This window comes from Chelmon rostratus, chromosome 21 (assembly GCF_017976325.1).
Source record: "Chelmon rostratus isolate fCheRos1 chromosome 21, fCheRos1.pri, whole genome shotgun sequence".
Classification (NCBI taxonomy): domain Eukaryota; kingdom Metazoa; phylum Chordata; class Actinopteri; order Chaetodontiformes; family Chaetodontidae; genus Chelmon; species Chelmon rostratus.
In genome coordinates this window covers 875719-891898 of record NC_055678.1, presented here as the reverse complement: position 1 = coordinate 891898, position 16180 = coordinate 875719, and the positions used below count along the sequence as shown (strand labels likewise).

At 42.7% G+C, this 16180-nt stretch overlaps 2 protein-coding genes across 4 annotated transcripts; both read right to left on the bottom strand.

Moving 5' to 3' along the window:
- Positions 1 to 93: 93 nt before the first annotated feature.
- Positions 94 to 8709, bottom strand: nfe2l1b (nuclear factor, erythroid 2-like 1b). 2 transcript variants are annotated; one of them, XM_041963187.1, is made up of 6 exons: positions 8552 to 8709; positions 6691 to 7497; positions 5427 to 5648; positions 4080 to 4169; positions 3816 to 3971; positions 94 to 3550 (listed from the first exon to the last, which is right to left on the bottom strand). In XM_041963187.1, exons 2-6 carry the CDS (start codon positions 7246 to 7248, stop codon positions 2171 to 2173), a joined length of 2406 nt encoding a protein of 801 aa, XP_041819121.1. In that variant the 5' UTR covers positions 7249 to 7497; positions 8552 to 8709; the 3' UTR covers positions 94 to 2170. The 2 variants fall into 2 exon arrangements, with proteins under 2 accessions (XP_041819121.1, XP_041819122.1); XM_041963188.1 differs by lacking the exon at positions 8552 to 8709 and adding an exon at positions 7602 to 8511.
- Positions 8710 to 9552: 843 nt separating this feature from the next.
- cdk5rap3 (CDK5 regulatory subunit associated protein 3) lies at positions 9553 to 15334 on the bottom strand. Of its 2 annotated transcripts, none has more exons than XM_041962866.1 (14): positions 15199 to 15334; positions 14886 to 14934; positions 14110 to 14241; positions 13490 to 13590; positions 13322 to 13370; positions 12908 to 13086; positions 12410 to 12546; positions 12160 to 12304; positions 11753 to 11863; positions 11553 to 11634; positions 11362 to 11450; positions 10421 to 10626; positions 10030 to 10201; positions 9553 to 9693 (listed from the first exon to the last, which is right to left on the bottom strand). In XM_041962866.1, the coding sequence occupies exons 1-14, from the start codon at positions 15202 to 15204 to the stop codon at positions 9628 to 9630; spliced, it is 1524 nt and encodes a 507-aa protein (XP_041818800.1). In that variant the 5' UTR covers positions 15205 to 15334; the 3' UTR covers positions 9553 to 9627. The 2 variants fall into 2 exon arrangements, with proteins under 2 accessions (XP_041818800.1, XP_041818801.1); XM_041962867.1 differs by having other exon boundaries at positions 14886 to 14931; positions 15199 to 15326.
- Between the last annotated feature and the right edge of the window lie 846 nt (positions 15335 to 16180).

The window sequence follows — 16180 nt, the reverse complement described above, 5'->3', positions numbered from 1 at the left end:
TTCTGAAAAATCAGGAGCGTAAATAAAAACCTAATAAAGCCTCCTCCCAACATCGCATATAACTCACCATTCATGACAACTAGAACACAAGAGTCACAGGTGAAAATAAAAACACTTTATTAATCAATAAAAACAATTGTTGATTGCCAGCAAATATCTCAAAACAGAGGGAACTACTCCAAACTCAAAGCAGAGGGTGAGACTGTTATGGAGACGAACTACAGAAATCATGACCAACACAAACATGGAAATATTTACAGAACAAGACAGACAAAAAAAAAGTGCACTAAGTAGTAGCAGTACTAAATAGTCGGTGTCGCACTGGGTTACACTGAAGTGAATGTTAACCAGAGTTTCATGCCTGAATATCACATTTAATGAGGACATTTCTCCTTTCAAAACGACTCTTTGGACATCATCTTAATGTTCAGCCTCTTGTAAATATTCTAGCCTAACTGCTATCTCAGCTGCAACCTATGTTTTCATTTTTAAAAGAGGGTGGTGTGACGTGTACGGACAGACCTCATTCAAACAGACGAGTAATAGCACTTCTACTTTGAGAACATTCGTCTCCGGTTCTCAAAACATTGAGTGAAGGTAATGAGATTGCGAAACAAAGGCATTCAAATCATCGTGGCCACAACACACACCGTCAGGTCACACATTCAATGGACTTAGCCCATGAAACAACGTGGCTCACTTTGTTAACACAAAAACTTCAAACAAAGGACTCGTAACATTTAAGCCAACACCTCAGCTTTACAGCAGTTAAAAAATCGTCTCCAGTGGCTTTCCGTCGGGCGACATTGGCAAAGAAGTTTCTTAAACGGGACATCGCTTCACCTCAGCGACAACCGGGCCTGTTTTAAGTCAAAATGAGGCATCACAGAGGAAAGAAAGAAGCGACGGGTGATCCGTGACGGCCTGGAGTTGGTGGTGATCACACAGTACTCTCTGGAGCTCCTGGCCCATCACAGTATCTTTCATTCCTCTTATGATTACAGGCTCTGTGTGAAGTTCTCAAAGAAACAAAAATGGTGTCGACTTTTACATAAAGCTGATGTGGCTAGACCTATAACCTTGCTTATACTACAGATTATGAACAGTTAATAAGAGCCTTCCTAAACGCAGCTCCCGTATTTAAACCTGCAGCGAAGGAATAGCGACAGACACGGCAAAATGCATATAGCCAAGCCTTTTAAAGACAAATTACAGTGCTATGTATAATTTATAAGGAAGTTGATACATTTAGCAATGCAGTGCGCCTCCTCCCTAAAACATCCATCCACTCCTCTTGCAGGACCTCGCCTCCAGGCCTCTTTTAGCAGTGGCCAGCCCGGGAACACTCAGCCTCTGACTCCTTCTCGTCTCAACATCCTCCTTCCACACATCACAGCCAATCTCTTTAGGGCCTTCTCAACTGAGAACCGCAACCGACAAACTGACTCGAAAACTGGGGTCCGCCATACAAACCGACAGAATTAGAGTGCAGTGTTTGAGCATTCGAGATGTATTCAGGTCGAGTGATGTGCACCTTACAACCTTTGGTTAGTACAGGTGTTAATGGCCTCCTAAAACGATGGACTTCCTTTAACCTTTGGTATCTAATCTTCCACAACCGTAGATGCTGTTCTTTGCCTGAAGATTTGCAACTTAAACGCCGCAGTGACTGAAAATCTCTCGAAGTCTCCAGGGTGGGATGTGATCGGATAGTCCTTTAAAACCTTCCGTGCATAGGTACTCCAACCATACTCGTTGACAGTGTTCTTTTACTCCCACCTCCTCGATACCAGTCCCTTGTTTTACCCTACAAATCTTCTCCATCCTCAGAGGTTTGGTGCAAAAGGATCAAGAGCAGCTAACATTTTTCTAATAGCTCATTTTATGTCCTTTTATATCCCTCCTCTCCTTGCTGATTGTTTCCCCCCATTTAAATAATGAAATATCAGTACTCAAACGAAGAGCTACTTCTGCTTCAAAAGTTGTTTCCAGGAAAATAACGTAGGAACAGAATGAAAAGGGAGAAACTAATGCAGGAAGAGTAGTCAACAATGCCATTTTTCTACTCACCAGAATCTTCTTAAAGGAAAAAAGGACATCTCTCTTGCATCTGCAGAAATCTTTCTTACTGATTTAGCAAAGTTATAGATTAAACAGCAGTTTGCCTCCCTCACTTCTTTTTGTCTTTTTGCTTTTTCTCGGGCTTCCGGTTCTGCTCAGCGGTGGTCACGCTGCGGGGCATGATCAGCACGCTGCCGTCGGCGCTGTACTGGAGCGAGTACTCGCTGGGAGAATAGGGCCGGCCCTCCTCGTCTCGCAGCTGAGTGAACACCTCTTGGTACAGACTTTGCATCTTCTGCTTCATCTGCCGGATGGAGCGAATGAACTCCATCTTCTCCTTCAGCAGACGGGCCTTGTCGCGCCTCAGGTCTTGGACGCCCTGCTCCAGGTTTATGATGGTGTCCAGCTTGCGCTTGCGGCAGTTTTGGGCCGCCATCTTGTTCTTGCCGCGCCTGCGGATGTCGCGGATTAGGGCGAGCTGCGCTTCGCTCAGGTGGTGCTTGGCTAGGAGCTCGTTGAACTCTTCCACAGGCAGGTTGATGATCTTTTCGTTGGAGAAGGGGATCTTCATGGCCCGGGCTCGGCGTTCATCGCGACTTGCGTGCTTATCGAGCAAGTCCTGGTGGGGCTGAAGCTTCGAGTGCTGCTTATCGCGGACCGTCTTCTTCCCAGTTGAAACGGGGAGCTCCGGGTGCTCGGAGAACGCAGCAGAAAGTGGCAGGTTGTAAGTATGATTGTGGCTGATGCCGTCGAGCTGAGGGAGGCCGTGGAACTGGGAGGGGTCCTGATAGCTCATACGGCAGAGCTTGCTGTACCCCGGCTGATAACCCCCGACAGCGCCCTCCTCTGTCTCTACAGTGGCAACCTCAGAGTCGGTGCTGTACCCCACAGCTCCCTCCTCTGAGAAGGTGGCAGACGTCGAAGAAGAAGACGCTGCCGAAGAGCAGGACGTCTCGGAGCTGCTCGGGGAGGCCGGGCTGTGGCTGGAGTCCAACGAAAGACCAGAATCTGAGTCGAGCTCATTCTCCAGCTGGGACGCTTGTGCCTGGCTGAAGCCCTCCTCCATGGCAAGGTCCAGCAGGCTGATCTCATCGAGCATGGACTCCTCCAGCAGGGTGCTGAACGGATCGGGCAGGATAGGCGTGGAGGTTATGTTGTTACTAGAACTGTTGATGTGTGGTGGGAGAAAGATCCCGGTCAGGTTGGTGGATCCAAACGTGGAGTTGATGTTGCTGGAGTTGCTGGATGAGAGTCTGGGCATGGTGGTTCTTGGGGTGATACTAATAGAGTCCAACTGGGGATTGAACATCTGTGGGAAGTCTTGGCTGCAGCTGGGGAGGGAGGCCTGGTGAAGGCTGACATCCTGGTTGACCGGCGTTGAACCAGTAGAGAGCTCAAAGTTTCCCACAGTGTTTGCCTCCGTGGTCCCGCTTGTGCCATCGACACTGTTGGAGCTGGAGGGGAGCGAAGTGTTGTTCACCTCCATTGCCTTTGAACACAAACATTTTGTTAGAGGAAACAAACAGTGTAGATGTTTCTCAGATTATAAAGCACACTTCAAGCTAAATAAGAAAATATTAAATCTGTATCATTTCACACTTCTTTTTTCAAACTTCCAAATGTGCTTTAGCCCCAAAATTTAGTACAATTTATGAAATATAGAGACCCACAGACAACAAATATACTGATGGTCCCGGGACAAACAAACATATCACACAAGTCAACAAGTGATGCATTTTATAAAGGGCACATACTTGTAGCTCCATGATGGCCATGATGTCATGCCACTGCTGCTCCAGGTCTAACTGTGGCTCTGCTGGGGGCAGCTGTGGTGCCAGAGGAAGGCCCTGAGATGTAGAAGGAGCTTCTTCATTGGAAACTATTTCTGGGCTGACAACTGGGGCTGGAAACTAATTGAAAATGTCACACGCATAAAGTAAAACCATCGTAACTTCACTTTTCACATCAAGCAATATATTAAAATCTCGCTTTGCAACATATGATAAATTTAATGTTACCTCAGATTCTTCTCCAAAAGGGAAAGTGGCCTCCAGGAGCCTCAAGCATTCCTGTAGAGACAGTGAAGTCTGTGAGCCGATACCTGGGAGCTGGGGAACAACCAAAGAGGGATACCAATTATTATTAATTAAGAGCTGTGAAAACGAAACGGAAACAGTGATGAACAGACAAAAAAAAAAAACAGGCTTTCTATAGCAGAATATTATAGGAGGATAGTTACTGTGTGCTCTCTTCATTTCACTCAATTTTTATAGGTAAACTGCCAAACACCTGTTTGAACACACCTATGCTGGAACTCTTTTTCCATTTCTGATCTATCAGGAATCAACACCAGCACTGCATGTGTTGCATGTGTTGCATGTGTGTGCAGGGTTACATTTATAAGTGACTGGGGCTAACAATTCTGAAGGGCCACAGGTCTACAGGAAAATATCCCTCAAACGATAAGCCCTGAAATAAATGTCATTTAATTATAGTCCTTCTTTGCAGATCATGACAGCTAAAGACTCACTCTGACAGGTGAGATACTGGGGCGCCCCTGTTCAACAGTGTTTCAGCCTCATAAAATAACAGCTCACTATAACTTCAATGCACACGTACAACAGCGACAGCTTGATCTCTCCTTCCACTGTCTGAGACCAAACTCAGTGACTGGTGTGACTCAACAATGAAATTGTATTCAAACTGGGTAATTATTACAGACGAACACAATGTTTGAGGCAAATGAAAAGAGACTGACTGGAAATGCCCACACACGAATAAAAACTCAATAAAACGTCATCTAGTTTTTCACCAGTGTGCGGCGCCCAGCTTTCCATTTTCTTGTTATGTGCCATTTGACAGTTAAACGCACCACATCCCACGACCGCGATCACCATCCGTAAGATTTGACGATTAATTGCCACACTAATAATTGTGATTTACAATTTGTCTTTTTCTGTTCATTTTATGCCACTGTTATAGTACGCATGATCCTAGCACAATAATACACATACACCTTAAAAAGAAGAGCCATTTATTGGCATTGAACACTGAACATATACAGTAAATTAAACTCTATGATGTTATGGTCAATAGATATAATAGATGAAGCGCATGCATGCTCTGAAAAGATGTTTCTCCTTCTCCACTCAGGTGCCATAACACCATAACAGAGGAGGGGAAATATGACGCTTCTTCTAGTTTCATGCAGCTGTTTTCATACAGCTGTATGGAAATGATTGTAATGATTATGAAAAAATCCTTTTCAGCTCAACAAACCGCAATCAGGCAATTATGTAATAATCCTGACAGGCCATCCCACTGGATGAGACACTTGGCAATAAGGATTCATTTAATCTACAAACCTGCTCTGGGATGCTTTCTCCTGTCTCTCCATCCACTGGCTGAGCCCCTTGTAAGTTCACTCCATTTCTCCAGCTCTCTTGTTCCTCATTCCCGTCTTTGTTTTCACGTGGACTGGGCTTCTCCTCCTCACTCTCCTTCTGTCGGTTGCTGTAGTTGAACACTTCTCTTCCTGCACCAAGGTCGATGTCCTGTCGCCATAGGATGTCAATCAAGTCAATGTCCTGGAAGAACATATAGCAACCATTGAAAAATGGCCCTGTGCAGAGAAAAGCTACCTTAATAATCAGGTATTGTGTAGGAATTCACTGTATTAAAATCTAACTCATACTGTAGAAGGTACAAATCGGCCCCAACATATCTGTGCTTCTTATGACCGAAACTATTTATTTACTTGCATGACAAGTAAGTAAAAACTAGCAATTATACTGTTTATCGCTTATGCAAGGGTAATTGTGGCAGGAGATCATGTGACAGAAATGTAGTCAGATGATGCAACCATGACAGGAACACTTTGACACAGTGGTCACCTTGTGATCAGAAAGAAGTCTCGGTTCATCACAGTCCAACAAAGACTGTGCGTCAACCTCAACTCCGCCGCATCAATATGGCCTTTATGATGAGGCTTTCTCAAAGAACTAAAATCAGAAATAGCTAAATATCCACGAATAACAATAAACTATCACACAGAGACATGTACAGAACACTTTTTCTTCTGTTCTGTTTTGAGAGTAAATTACAGTCTGTTTGCTGTGGATTTCAAGGTAGCACACAACATTAAATGTGACCAGCTGAATGTGACTCAACTGGTTTGACTAAAAATATCTGACAGTGACAAGAGACAGGGCTGCAGATCATGAATGATGCTGGTAAACCCATCTCAACTCAGTATATATGTTTTAATCCTTTGTAATAGTTGAATACTCGTGTGCTTTTGCTGCCATACCCCGAATGTCTATAAGACTGATACTGGCTCTTACAATAGGATTGATTTATCAAGCTGTCTTAAGGTATTACTAAATTGATAATGATTTTCTGAATCTGTGGCTTGTGATGATGATACTTGATGATGACTGCTCGAAAAGCAGACATCCAATCTAACATTTAATTTTTCAAATGCTGCTTATTTGAACATAAAAGCATTAACATTAAATCCTGCTCGGCCCATGGTGACTGTGGTGACAGCAAGCACCTGTCAACAGGAGGGGTCTGCCCCCTCCTGTTGACAGGTGCTCCCCAGGTGAAGGCAGAAACAAGCTGCAGTACCTCTTTGGTGAGGTCGTCATTGCCATCCCTGCTGCCCTGCTCCTGGTTGCCCTCTGGGGCCACAGCTCCCAGGCTGCTGTCTGCTGTGTTCAGGTTGTACGTGGATTCAGGTGCTCCACTTCCTCCCCTCATGGCCGGGGTAGCGTCAGGGTTGTTAACGTCCTCTAGGCCGGCCCCATTGTCCAGGGTGATGCTGGGGCTGGACTGGCTGCTGGTGGACACCACAGTTTCGGAGTCACGATGCACTAGCCAGGTGTTGAGCTCGGTACTCGGCACAGAGAGGCGATCCAGCTGGCGCACCTGGTTCAGCAGCCGTCGAGTGGTGAAGAAATGGTCGAGATCCACACTCTTTGGATGGATGCCATAGCCGTCCAGCGTGTTGCGCAGGTTGTGAAACTGTGTCTGGGTGTAGGCTGAGCTAGGGCCCAGGATGATCTCTCTCAGAGGGGGCAGCTGATTGCTTAGATAGGTGTCAACGTCCACCCGCACCCCAATGAGACTCAGAAGGATGGTGAACTGAATCAGGCCCTCTGTGAAGTACTTTTTCAGGTAAAGCATTTCTTTACAAAGGAACAAAAGGTGAAAGTAAAAAATAAAAACAAAAACGGGGCCAACTACCTTGGATCAATACTTCTGTACTTGTATACATGAACATAAAAAGTAGTTAAAGATAGTGAGGGGAAAGGGTCTTCAACAAGATTGTGTATGTTTAAAAGGCCTATAAGATCCAAGATGGGGTTTCCACTCTGAGAGAGTCCAGTTTGTGCTCAAAGCTTTGCTCTTCATAAGGTTCTCATCTTCCCCTTCCTGACAAAGTAAGACACAACATTTTATTGCTCTTCTGCAAACGACATTAGTTCAACATTACAACAACACAGCTTCCAGCCCTAAGGCCCGCGAGTCTTACCTACCTATATTTGTATTAAGCACATGGTAATGGAAAAAATAAAAAATCAGGACTTGCTAGCCCACTGCAACCACTCCATCCTCCCAAGACTAGAGAAGTGATGTCGGTTCGCACCGCGCAATGCCTTTTCGTTCTTGGAGATTCAGCAGACCAGAGATGATGAACACAGAGCTATAGGCATCACCCCACCCTTGACAGGACAACTACTTCTTGTGGGCGCTGCTGAAGGTGAAAGCGAGAGTCGAGAAAGCTCGCTGGGCTGGCTAGCACACGTACCAACGGCAACGTTAGGTGGCAGGCAGGGTCCCTCCCTCCTCTCGCACAGCTGCGCCTATCTTCGTCCTTATGACGTTAGCTGTTAGCTACCTTGTGTTTTGAGACCAGGCTGCTGCTATTATACATGTATAATCACCTTATCAAATAACAAAAAGTACCACTAATATGACGTGTCACCACGCTAGCTAGTTAGCTTGCATCTCTGATCACCCTAAAAAGTGACAGGTACCTCTACTTGTATTTTAGACGTACTTACTTCCGCTGTGGCTAGCATCAAACAATCTCCCTAGCAACAAGTGGTGAAAAGATGATTGACAGATTTTACAGCCATTCACAGGCCTCAAGCGCGATGACGACACATGACTCCAGCAGCCACCGTCCAATAGAAATTAGGTGTGGGTGGGGTTTTAACGAAAATGCTAAACTACTATTAGAACTCAAAGCATACTCTATGCTAGCCTTGGAAGCTAGTTTGCCGCTAAGTCTTAATCATTAAAGTACTTTAAAAAGTAACTTGTGTCTTAAGCCAGACATACTACTGCATCCACTAATTCACCCATAAATATTAGTACTTATTCATCCATGTGTCTGCTAACGTTAGCTGATGCTATGAATCACTGCAATCCATGTATCGTCTTACGCACTAGTTAATTGAAAACATCTTGCTTTAATACTTACGCATGAAGATTTTGCAACTGTGTCTTCATGCCCAAAAGTCCACTGCCACCTCACAAAAGTGATCAAGTCCTGTTTCATTAAAAGTTCCACAGTCTTGCCCGATATTGCATTCTCCAGCCTTTCCTCATTGGATGGCCCACCATGACTTGCAAAATTGCTAGCTGGCCCGGCTAGCCTAGCAGCGCCGCTTGACACCAAAACACGCTTTCACACAGAGCATGCGTAGAACATTCTAGTGGAAAGCTTTCATCACCCGACTAAAAATTCCCACACTGGTAATATTGTACACATTGTTCCAATAAAGTCACACTTTTAAGATATTCACTGGGAAAAAACAGCTTCTTAAATACATATTAATTACAAATTAAAACGAAAATATTGCACAATTTTACAGTATATTCTCCACCAACTCTTCAATGTCAAAATGTTTTATAAATTGTGTTGTCTTCAGAGACGTTGTCAGTTTACGATTTTTATTTTATTGATCTTCTATCCATTTGTGCAAGTTCTATAAATTATTTCAAATATTTATTCATTACTGAATTTAGAAATTACGGTCTCTTAAGATTACCAACGAACCAAGAAATGTGTGCATACAATGAATCTAGTTATGCAATTATCTTGTATTGGTATTTTATGTCTTACTTTACTTAATATGCAATAGTGAGTACTTAATTTGTTTTATATACAATAATAATAAGAATAATAGCAATAATAATAACAATAATGGTGCAATGCACATCTTGTTTCTATCGCCCTTGTTCTATATAGAAGCAATATTCCAATAAAATGAAAAAAAAAAAAGATTAGACCAAATCAAACAAAATGATCTATACAGCTAAAACAATTTAACTAAGCATAAAGTAGATGCTTTCATAAATGGATAAACCAAAGTTTATACACTTTTACACAGTTTATATACCTTTCATACACATTTATATCAAAGTGTCAAATGTTTCTGACCCAGTGTTCATCCACAAAAAGTAAAGAACACACATGATTTAAAATTAAATGCTCCTTTTATTTCTCCAAGTATACCATGACAAAATATTTTTTGTGAACGTTTGTGAAGTTCACTATATATTAACCCCCATTAGGTTGACGGGCCTTTTGTGGTATTTCTTTGAAATGTCAGCTTCAATCTGCAAAACAAACAACAATTAACAATCAGGATTACTGGCAATAATACTCATTATTACTGACACCCTCCAAGGTGTAACACATATTTAATTATGAACCCTCTGTGCATTATATATCTCTTTCAATTAATGTGCAACTGTATAATTCGTAGTATACATTAACAAGGATATAATAATCTTATGACAAATGTTTAGATTTTCTAAATTTGAATCTTATCTGCTTTCTATGTTTACTGTATTCTAAGACGGGTGAAAAATGCTACACAACTTTCTCTTTCCATTGAGCTGGAAAACTGCCAAACTTGTGAACATAAATAAATGGAGGTGGTAATCCAGTACCAGTTTCTGGAGTTCCCGGGTGCATCCTGCCAGCAGGTCAACACGAGGCTCCAGTCTGGACTGCTCCTCTAAGGCTTCCTGCCTTTTCTCAGCCATTGTGGCGCCTTTTAGTAGCAGAATGTCCGCCTGCTTCAGCTTCTGTCTCAGCACCTCTGACACACGTTCAACATACCTGAACAACATGTTTTATACACAAAAATAATGATCAGACTTCTGAAGGCTAGAACAGGGTTTAAATGCTAACTCTCATCCCTTTTCCCCTGACGCCCATGCCAGATTTCTGGATTGTTGCTTAAATGACATCAGACTGTCTATATTGACATATATAAAATAATCACATGATTTATGCTGACTGAAGTGGATCCTGTGAGGATCAGTTATGGCAGCATACCGTGGCGACGCCTGGATCATAAATAGGTGCTGCATCCGTAGAGAGGTGAGCCGGCCCAGAAGATCCTGCACCTCTGACAGCATCTCCCGAATATGTTCACGGGATTGGCCTTGGATGACAGAAGGGGCCAGCTGGAACTGGCTCATGGCTACCACATCTCCCTCCTCTCCCATCTCACTCACGCGCTGGGTTAGGAACACTTCCAGCTGTACAAACACATGAAACCAGTGCCACTTGCTTAGAATAAATCTGACAGATGATCTAATCCATCATCCAAATGCGGTCCAATAAATAAAATACCACAGAAAACTTGGTGGCTCTCCTTCAACCAACCATGTACACCATTATTGATTTCTGCTTTTCTGTAACTGTCAACTAACCTGCTACTCCCTGCAAGTTAAACAAATACTGTGAATTCATTTTACTAATAGTTGCAATACATTCCCATAGTCCTTATTGTTTGCAGTAACTTCTTTTGAATTTGCACATGTAAAAATCAAGTTAACTACCACAAAAAGCTTCCTGAAGCCTGCATTAACTGCTTTACGCCACATGGGGGCAGTGGAAACAAGCTGAAAAAACAAGACTGAGATAAAACTCAGTGAAGTTGATGCTGTGAACAGTTGTGTGAGCATCCAGCAGATACAGACTAAGACAATAATTGAATTGGAGTCAGTTTGTGGCCACCTAACAATTGTAAGTCCAATACTCACTCACAAGTAGTGCACAGTGGCTTGTTAAAACTTGCTAAAAAGAGAGTGGTGAGAGCGAGCGATGTTTGTATGTGTGTACTGTACACTAGTTGTAAACTAGTTGCAGCCATGTTTATACTTTTATATATCTTTGTTATAGGAGTATAATCACAATGCTGACGACATTACCTTTTACACAGAAATCAAGTGGATGCTCAGTCTTACAAGTATACTCTGACTCGTCTTTACCTCCATGAGCTCATCGATGAACTGGCTGCGTGACAGCGAGTTCTCCAGTGTAGTTAAAGCATCCTCGCCTCTCGCCACTCCGTCAGGACCTAGGAGGTGACACACAACTTCAGCAAACAGAGATCTAAACAGCAGAGCATGTGGTAGGTTGTGGGACCATAACAGTGATTTATAAAAAGAAAAGTAGTTACAGTCTGTGCCTGCGTCTACAATTTCAATTTCAATGGGAGCTGCTTCACTGTCACCCCAGTCAATACCAGCAGCAGCAGCGTCCTGTGGAGGGAGACAACTGCTCTTGATCTATTTGAACATCTACATATCAACAGTTCAATAATATAAGATATGTACTGCGGATATGAAATCAAAACGCAGACATGTTCAGACGTCTTACCTCAGAGCTCGGCTCCAGACCGATACCCCAGTCTATCCCATCCTCCACTGTGATGGCGCCAGAACTAACATCCTGAGTGTTGGCACTTTTGCCAAAGTCACCCCAGTCAATCTAAAGCGGGTATTAAAAGACAAAACAGACACGCCGAGTCAGTGGTGAGGAAAATCACTCAAGAACTGACACATTAATATATGTATTTGACCCAGTCTGGCATTAGTTGAAGAGCTGCCCCATGAATCCTGGGGGTGTATTACATCATTTTGTAACAGGATTGTGACTGTGGTGGATTAAAGAAGAATCTATTTAAAAACTAAAAATTTACTTGAGTGATTTTCCTTCAATCTACAGTTAGGAGGTTTCATTATATGACCCAGATTAATACGACGTATAGAAACAGTAACACCAACCGCATCCTCTGTGAGTGCATCAGGAGCTGCTTCCTCCACAACAGGCCTCTCAATGACTGTGGGGGCTTTCCCTGTTCTCCACTCATAAAACGTTGTGTTTCCTCTCTTCTGGGCAAACGTCAGCATCGGCAGGACTGGTTCAGACCTACAAACAACAAAATGTTATGTGTCTGTAGCCTTATTTTTTACTGTGTAAGCATTTAACAGACAGTCAGGTAGATGGAAGGACATATTTTGATGATGTACTCACCACTCGCATACAAAGTTTGTGAAAGCGGCATAAAGCTGGATGTGCTCCTCTAACTTCGCTGCATCCTTCCCGACTTCCTGAAGAACAGCTGGTAATTCTTTGACCAGAGCCTGAAGCTCACGAGGCACATTTTCTCCCTGTCAGAGGGAAAAAGTCCAGCAACAGGATGACGAACGTCTACACGAAGAGTCTGGACAAGCATTGTGTCATCTCATCTGCCTGACAGACAGAATTGTAAACATGGAACAATCTCAGTGTAGGTTTTCTTGGTTTAATGTTCCCAGGAGCGCCTCGGTAGCTGAACGGTTGCAGTGCATGCCACAAGGCCACACGGCTGCAAGCGTTGCTGGGTCGATTCCAGCTGGTGACCTTTGTTGTCCTCTCTCTCTTCCCATTTCCTGCCCGCCTCTACCTGTCACTATCCAACAAAGATATCCAAAATGTTCTCCCTGTCAGAGAAGAGGATTCTGTGTGCAGGTGTGCATGTTCTGAACTTACTGTGATGCCGTACTGTTTGCAGGCGGTATAGTAGCGTTCCCTGAGGTCTGCGGCTGAGCTCTGGCACTCCACTTCCCGCCTGCTCAGCTCCTGCTGCAGCTGCTGGGCTTTGGCCAGCTGCTTCCTCAGAGCCGGACCCTCATAGCTCACATTGCGGCTCAACAAGCTGGCCACCTCCGCTGGGACACAGAGAGATTTTTTTCAATTAAAAAATTCTATACATGCAATTATAGTTTATAGTTTAGTTGCTGCTGTTTCCACCGTTTAGAAGATGATCGCTTCAGATTTTCAGGCATTAGAACTGAAATCAGTTCTATTTAACAGCCTATCCAATAAAATGCAGAAGAATGAAAAGCCTAATGTTGTGCACAGATGATGTCATATGAAGATAAATACATGTTGTATTACACTTACCCAAATAGACATTATCTGCCTCATACAGGGACACAATCTCTTGCCAATCCTTAGAAAAAAAACAGAAAATACAATTAAAATCTTTAATTCTAGGATAGTTTTAGCAGCTGAACACAACAGAAAAAAGATCCCCTCAGACCACTTTGCTTTGATACTAAATCCTCTCACCTTCATCCTCTGAGATGAATATCTGCCAAAGATGTTCTTAGAGGAAGCCTCAGTTCCCTTCAGTATCTCCACTATCCTCAAGCAGTGAAAGTAGTGAATGTCTAGCAGAAAAACAAAGTACGAGTCTTCATTCAGAGGATGAGGAGGACCGACAGCTTCGGCTAAGGACAACGATTAACCAACAACAGAAACCTCTCATGTATCATCATTACATTTGAGTCACAGAGACAGACATGAGTTACTCTGATGCCTGATGATCTTTAAAAATCCAGAAGACCATTTCACAACATTTCAGGCTGTTTTGTGATATTTTTAGACCCCTGATAGACTCTTATCATCTGGATAAAACCATAGATTCTGTCTGCTGCATTGCAAAAAAGATCCAAGCAGTTTCCAGGCTGCTACTTTATTCAAGATTCAAGATTCAAACAAAGATGGCAGCTGGAAATGATGCACATTACTGTAAGTTAAAATGTAAAATAGTGGAGCGTAACGATGTAACTTCTATCAGAAACTGAGGAACCTACAAACACCGTCATAACTGTGGTTCGTGCAATGGATGCTTTTCTCTGTGACTTGAATGTAATGATAATAATAATCCTGGTCTATGAAGGACCTACAGGAGCCGGAGAGAAGCTGCTTGATCTCCTCGTTCTCTGGCATGTCCTGGATGGCAGCATTGATCTTCTCTCTGATAGCTTTTACTGCGCTCTGCCATTTCAGATTACAGTGACGGCGATCCAGCAGCCAGTCTGTGGACACACAATCACTCAACAATGCCTCACATTCGTTTTGGACAGAGGAATGCTGGTCAGACTTCCTTCATCCAAATATCTCACTGCAGATTTTTCTTTGTTTTCAGGATCTTTTCTTTGATATGTTTGGTTTTAAAAAGGAAAATGAAGAAACACATTTTATAATAAATCTGTTATTTTGACTTGCTAAATACCACAACCACAAATGCAAACTGAATGGTTCTAACTAATCCCTCCTGCTTTTAACAATGAATTCAATAAACATGTGGATCCCATGAAGAAAGCCATGAGGATCTGACCTCGGAGGACTGATACTGGTGCATCTGAGACTGACGCTGGTGTTTGATTAGACTTTTGAATGAATGCCTTTTTGTCCCTGGTTACTTTCCTCCCTCTTTGCTTGGACCCCTGAGTTCATGATGATGCATTTGATGTGTCTTTGTGTGTCCTGCATATATTGGATACACTTCTGTCCTTAATAAAGTATAATTTAAACAACAGAATGATTCGACAGCATTAATATCTGTGGTTTTAGCATCATTTGATTCATCTGCTGCAGGCGACAGTTGGTTACAGTTCAGCTGGAGAAGAAACAAGCCTTTAGATCACAGAAACACATTTTATATTTGTGTGTGACTTACCCAAAAGCTTGCTGATCTGAATGTCGATTGGAAGGTTTTGAATATTCTGCTGAAGTAGGAAAACGGTCAAGACATTAGTTACTTACACTTTTTTCCCCCGTTTTTCTAGCAGTAGCTTTCAGAGAGGAAACATTGCAATCAGTTAATTGCAGTTAAACAGCTACACTGATAAAACACAGAAGTCTCAACCAAGAGGACAAACTGTTTTCTTTACTAAGCTTTATTTCTCTGCTAACTGGACTTTGCCTGTGTGGCAGCTAGCTAACGTTAGCTAGCAGGATTATTAAAACCGAGCCACTTTGTCTCGTCTTACCTCCATTTTCTGTCACCTTTTCAAAACGAAATCGCTTTTAGATTTTATGGCTTCATCATAAGCGTATTTAAAAGATTTATATCCAAGATTTTTGTCACCATCCGCATTACACTGTTTATGACACGTTACGAGACGGAGAACCAATAGAAGGAGGCGATATTACAGTCACCGGAAGGAGTGACCAATGATAGATCACTATGCTGACACGGGCAGCAGATTGGTGGGTGGTTTCGGTCCTGATTTGTTGCAGAGAGAAAGTTTGTCAGTAGAGGGCGGTGCGTCCTTTAACTACCTGTATGCTGACTTTTTCATGCAAGGTGAGCCAGCGGCAGGAGAAGCACTCAGATACTTTACTTAACTAAAAGTACAACAATCTTAATAGTTTAATAGTTAAAAATGTCTTTCACTTCATGAGGTTATCATGTGATTTTTATGTAAAACCTTACTCTGAAAAGGAAGCGAACAAATTATACATAGTGGAGAAAAAAGTACAATGTTTTACAATAATATGTGGAGGAGTAGAAGCATAAAGTGGTATAAAATGGAAATGCTCAAGAAAAGTACAAGTAACTGAAAATTGTACTTCAGTACAGTACTTGAATGAATATTCACAGTTACTTTCCACCACTGCACCATTCCATTAAATATTCTGCATGTCTTCGGCATTTATTTTGTACATTTCCCCAAAATCCAACCTGACATATTTGGTGTCTTTGAAAATGTTGTGAGCCCCGTCAGAAGGTCACATAAAGTTGTTCGGGTTTGATTATTGACCGACCCACCAGCAGCCTGCTACTTATGGAGGGTTCAAAGGGATCCCATTCATTCATCACAAATGTATTTCACAGTGTCATTAAAACCAAATCATTAACAGACATAATAACATGAAATGGCTCAAACACTGCCATTACATCGCTGCATGTACAGCCTCAGCAGTGCCTCTCATGTGACCTAATTTCAGGTCATTTGAATTTGGTAACCA

Excerpts from the sequence above, each read along its gene's own strand:
- nfe2l1b (XM_041963187.1), bottom strand. The coding sequence starts at position 7,248 with ATGCTTTACCTGAAAAAGTACTTCACAGAGGGCCTGATTCAGTTCACC. Across the intron at positions 5,649-6,690 it reads ATGACGACCTCACCAAAGAG|GACATTGACTTGATTGACAT; the intron begins GTACTGCAGCTT and ends ATGTTCTTCCAG. Across the intron at positions 3,972-4,079 it reads CTTTTGGAGAAGAATCTGAG|TTTCCAGCCCCAGTTGTCAG; the intron begins GTAACATTAAAT and ends ATTTTCAATTAG.
- cdk5rap3 (XM_041962866.1), bottom strand. Across the intron at positions 13,591-14,109 it reads GCAGCTTCTCTCCGGCTCCT|ACATTCACTACTTTCACTGC; the intron begins GTAGGTCCTTCA and ends TTTTTCTGCTAG. Across the intron at positions 11,864-12,159 it reads ATGCACTCACAGAGGATGCG|ATTGACTGGGGTGACTTTGG; the intron begins GTTGGTGTTACT and ends TACCCGCTTTAG.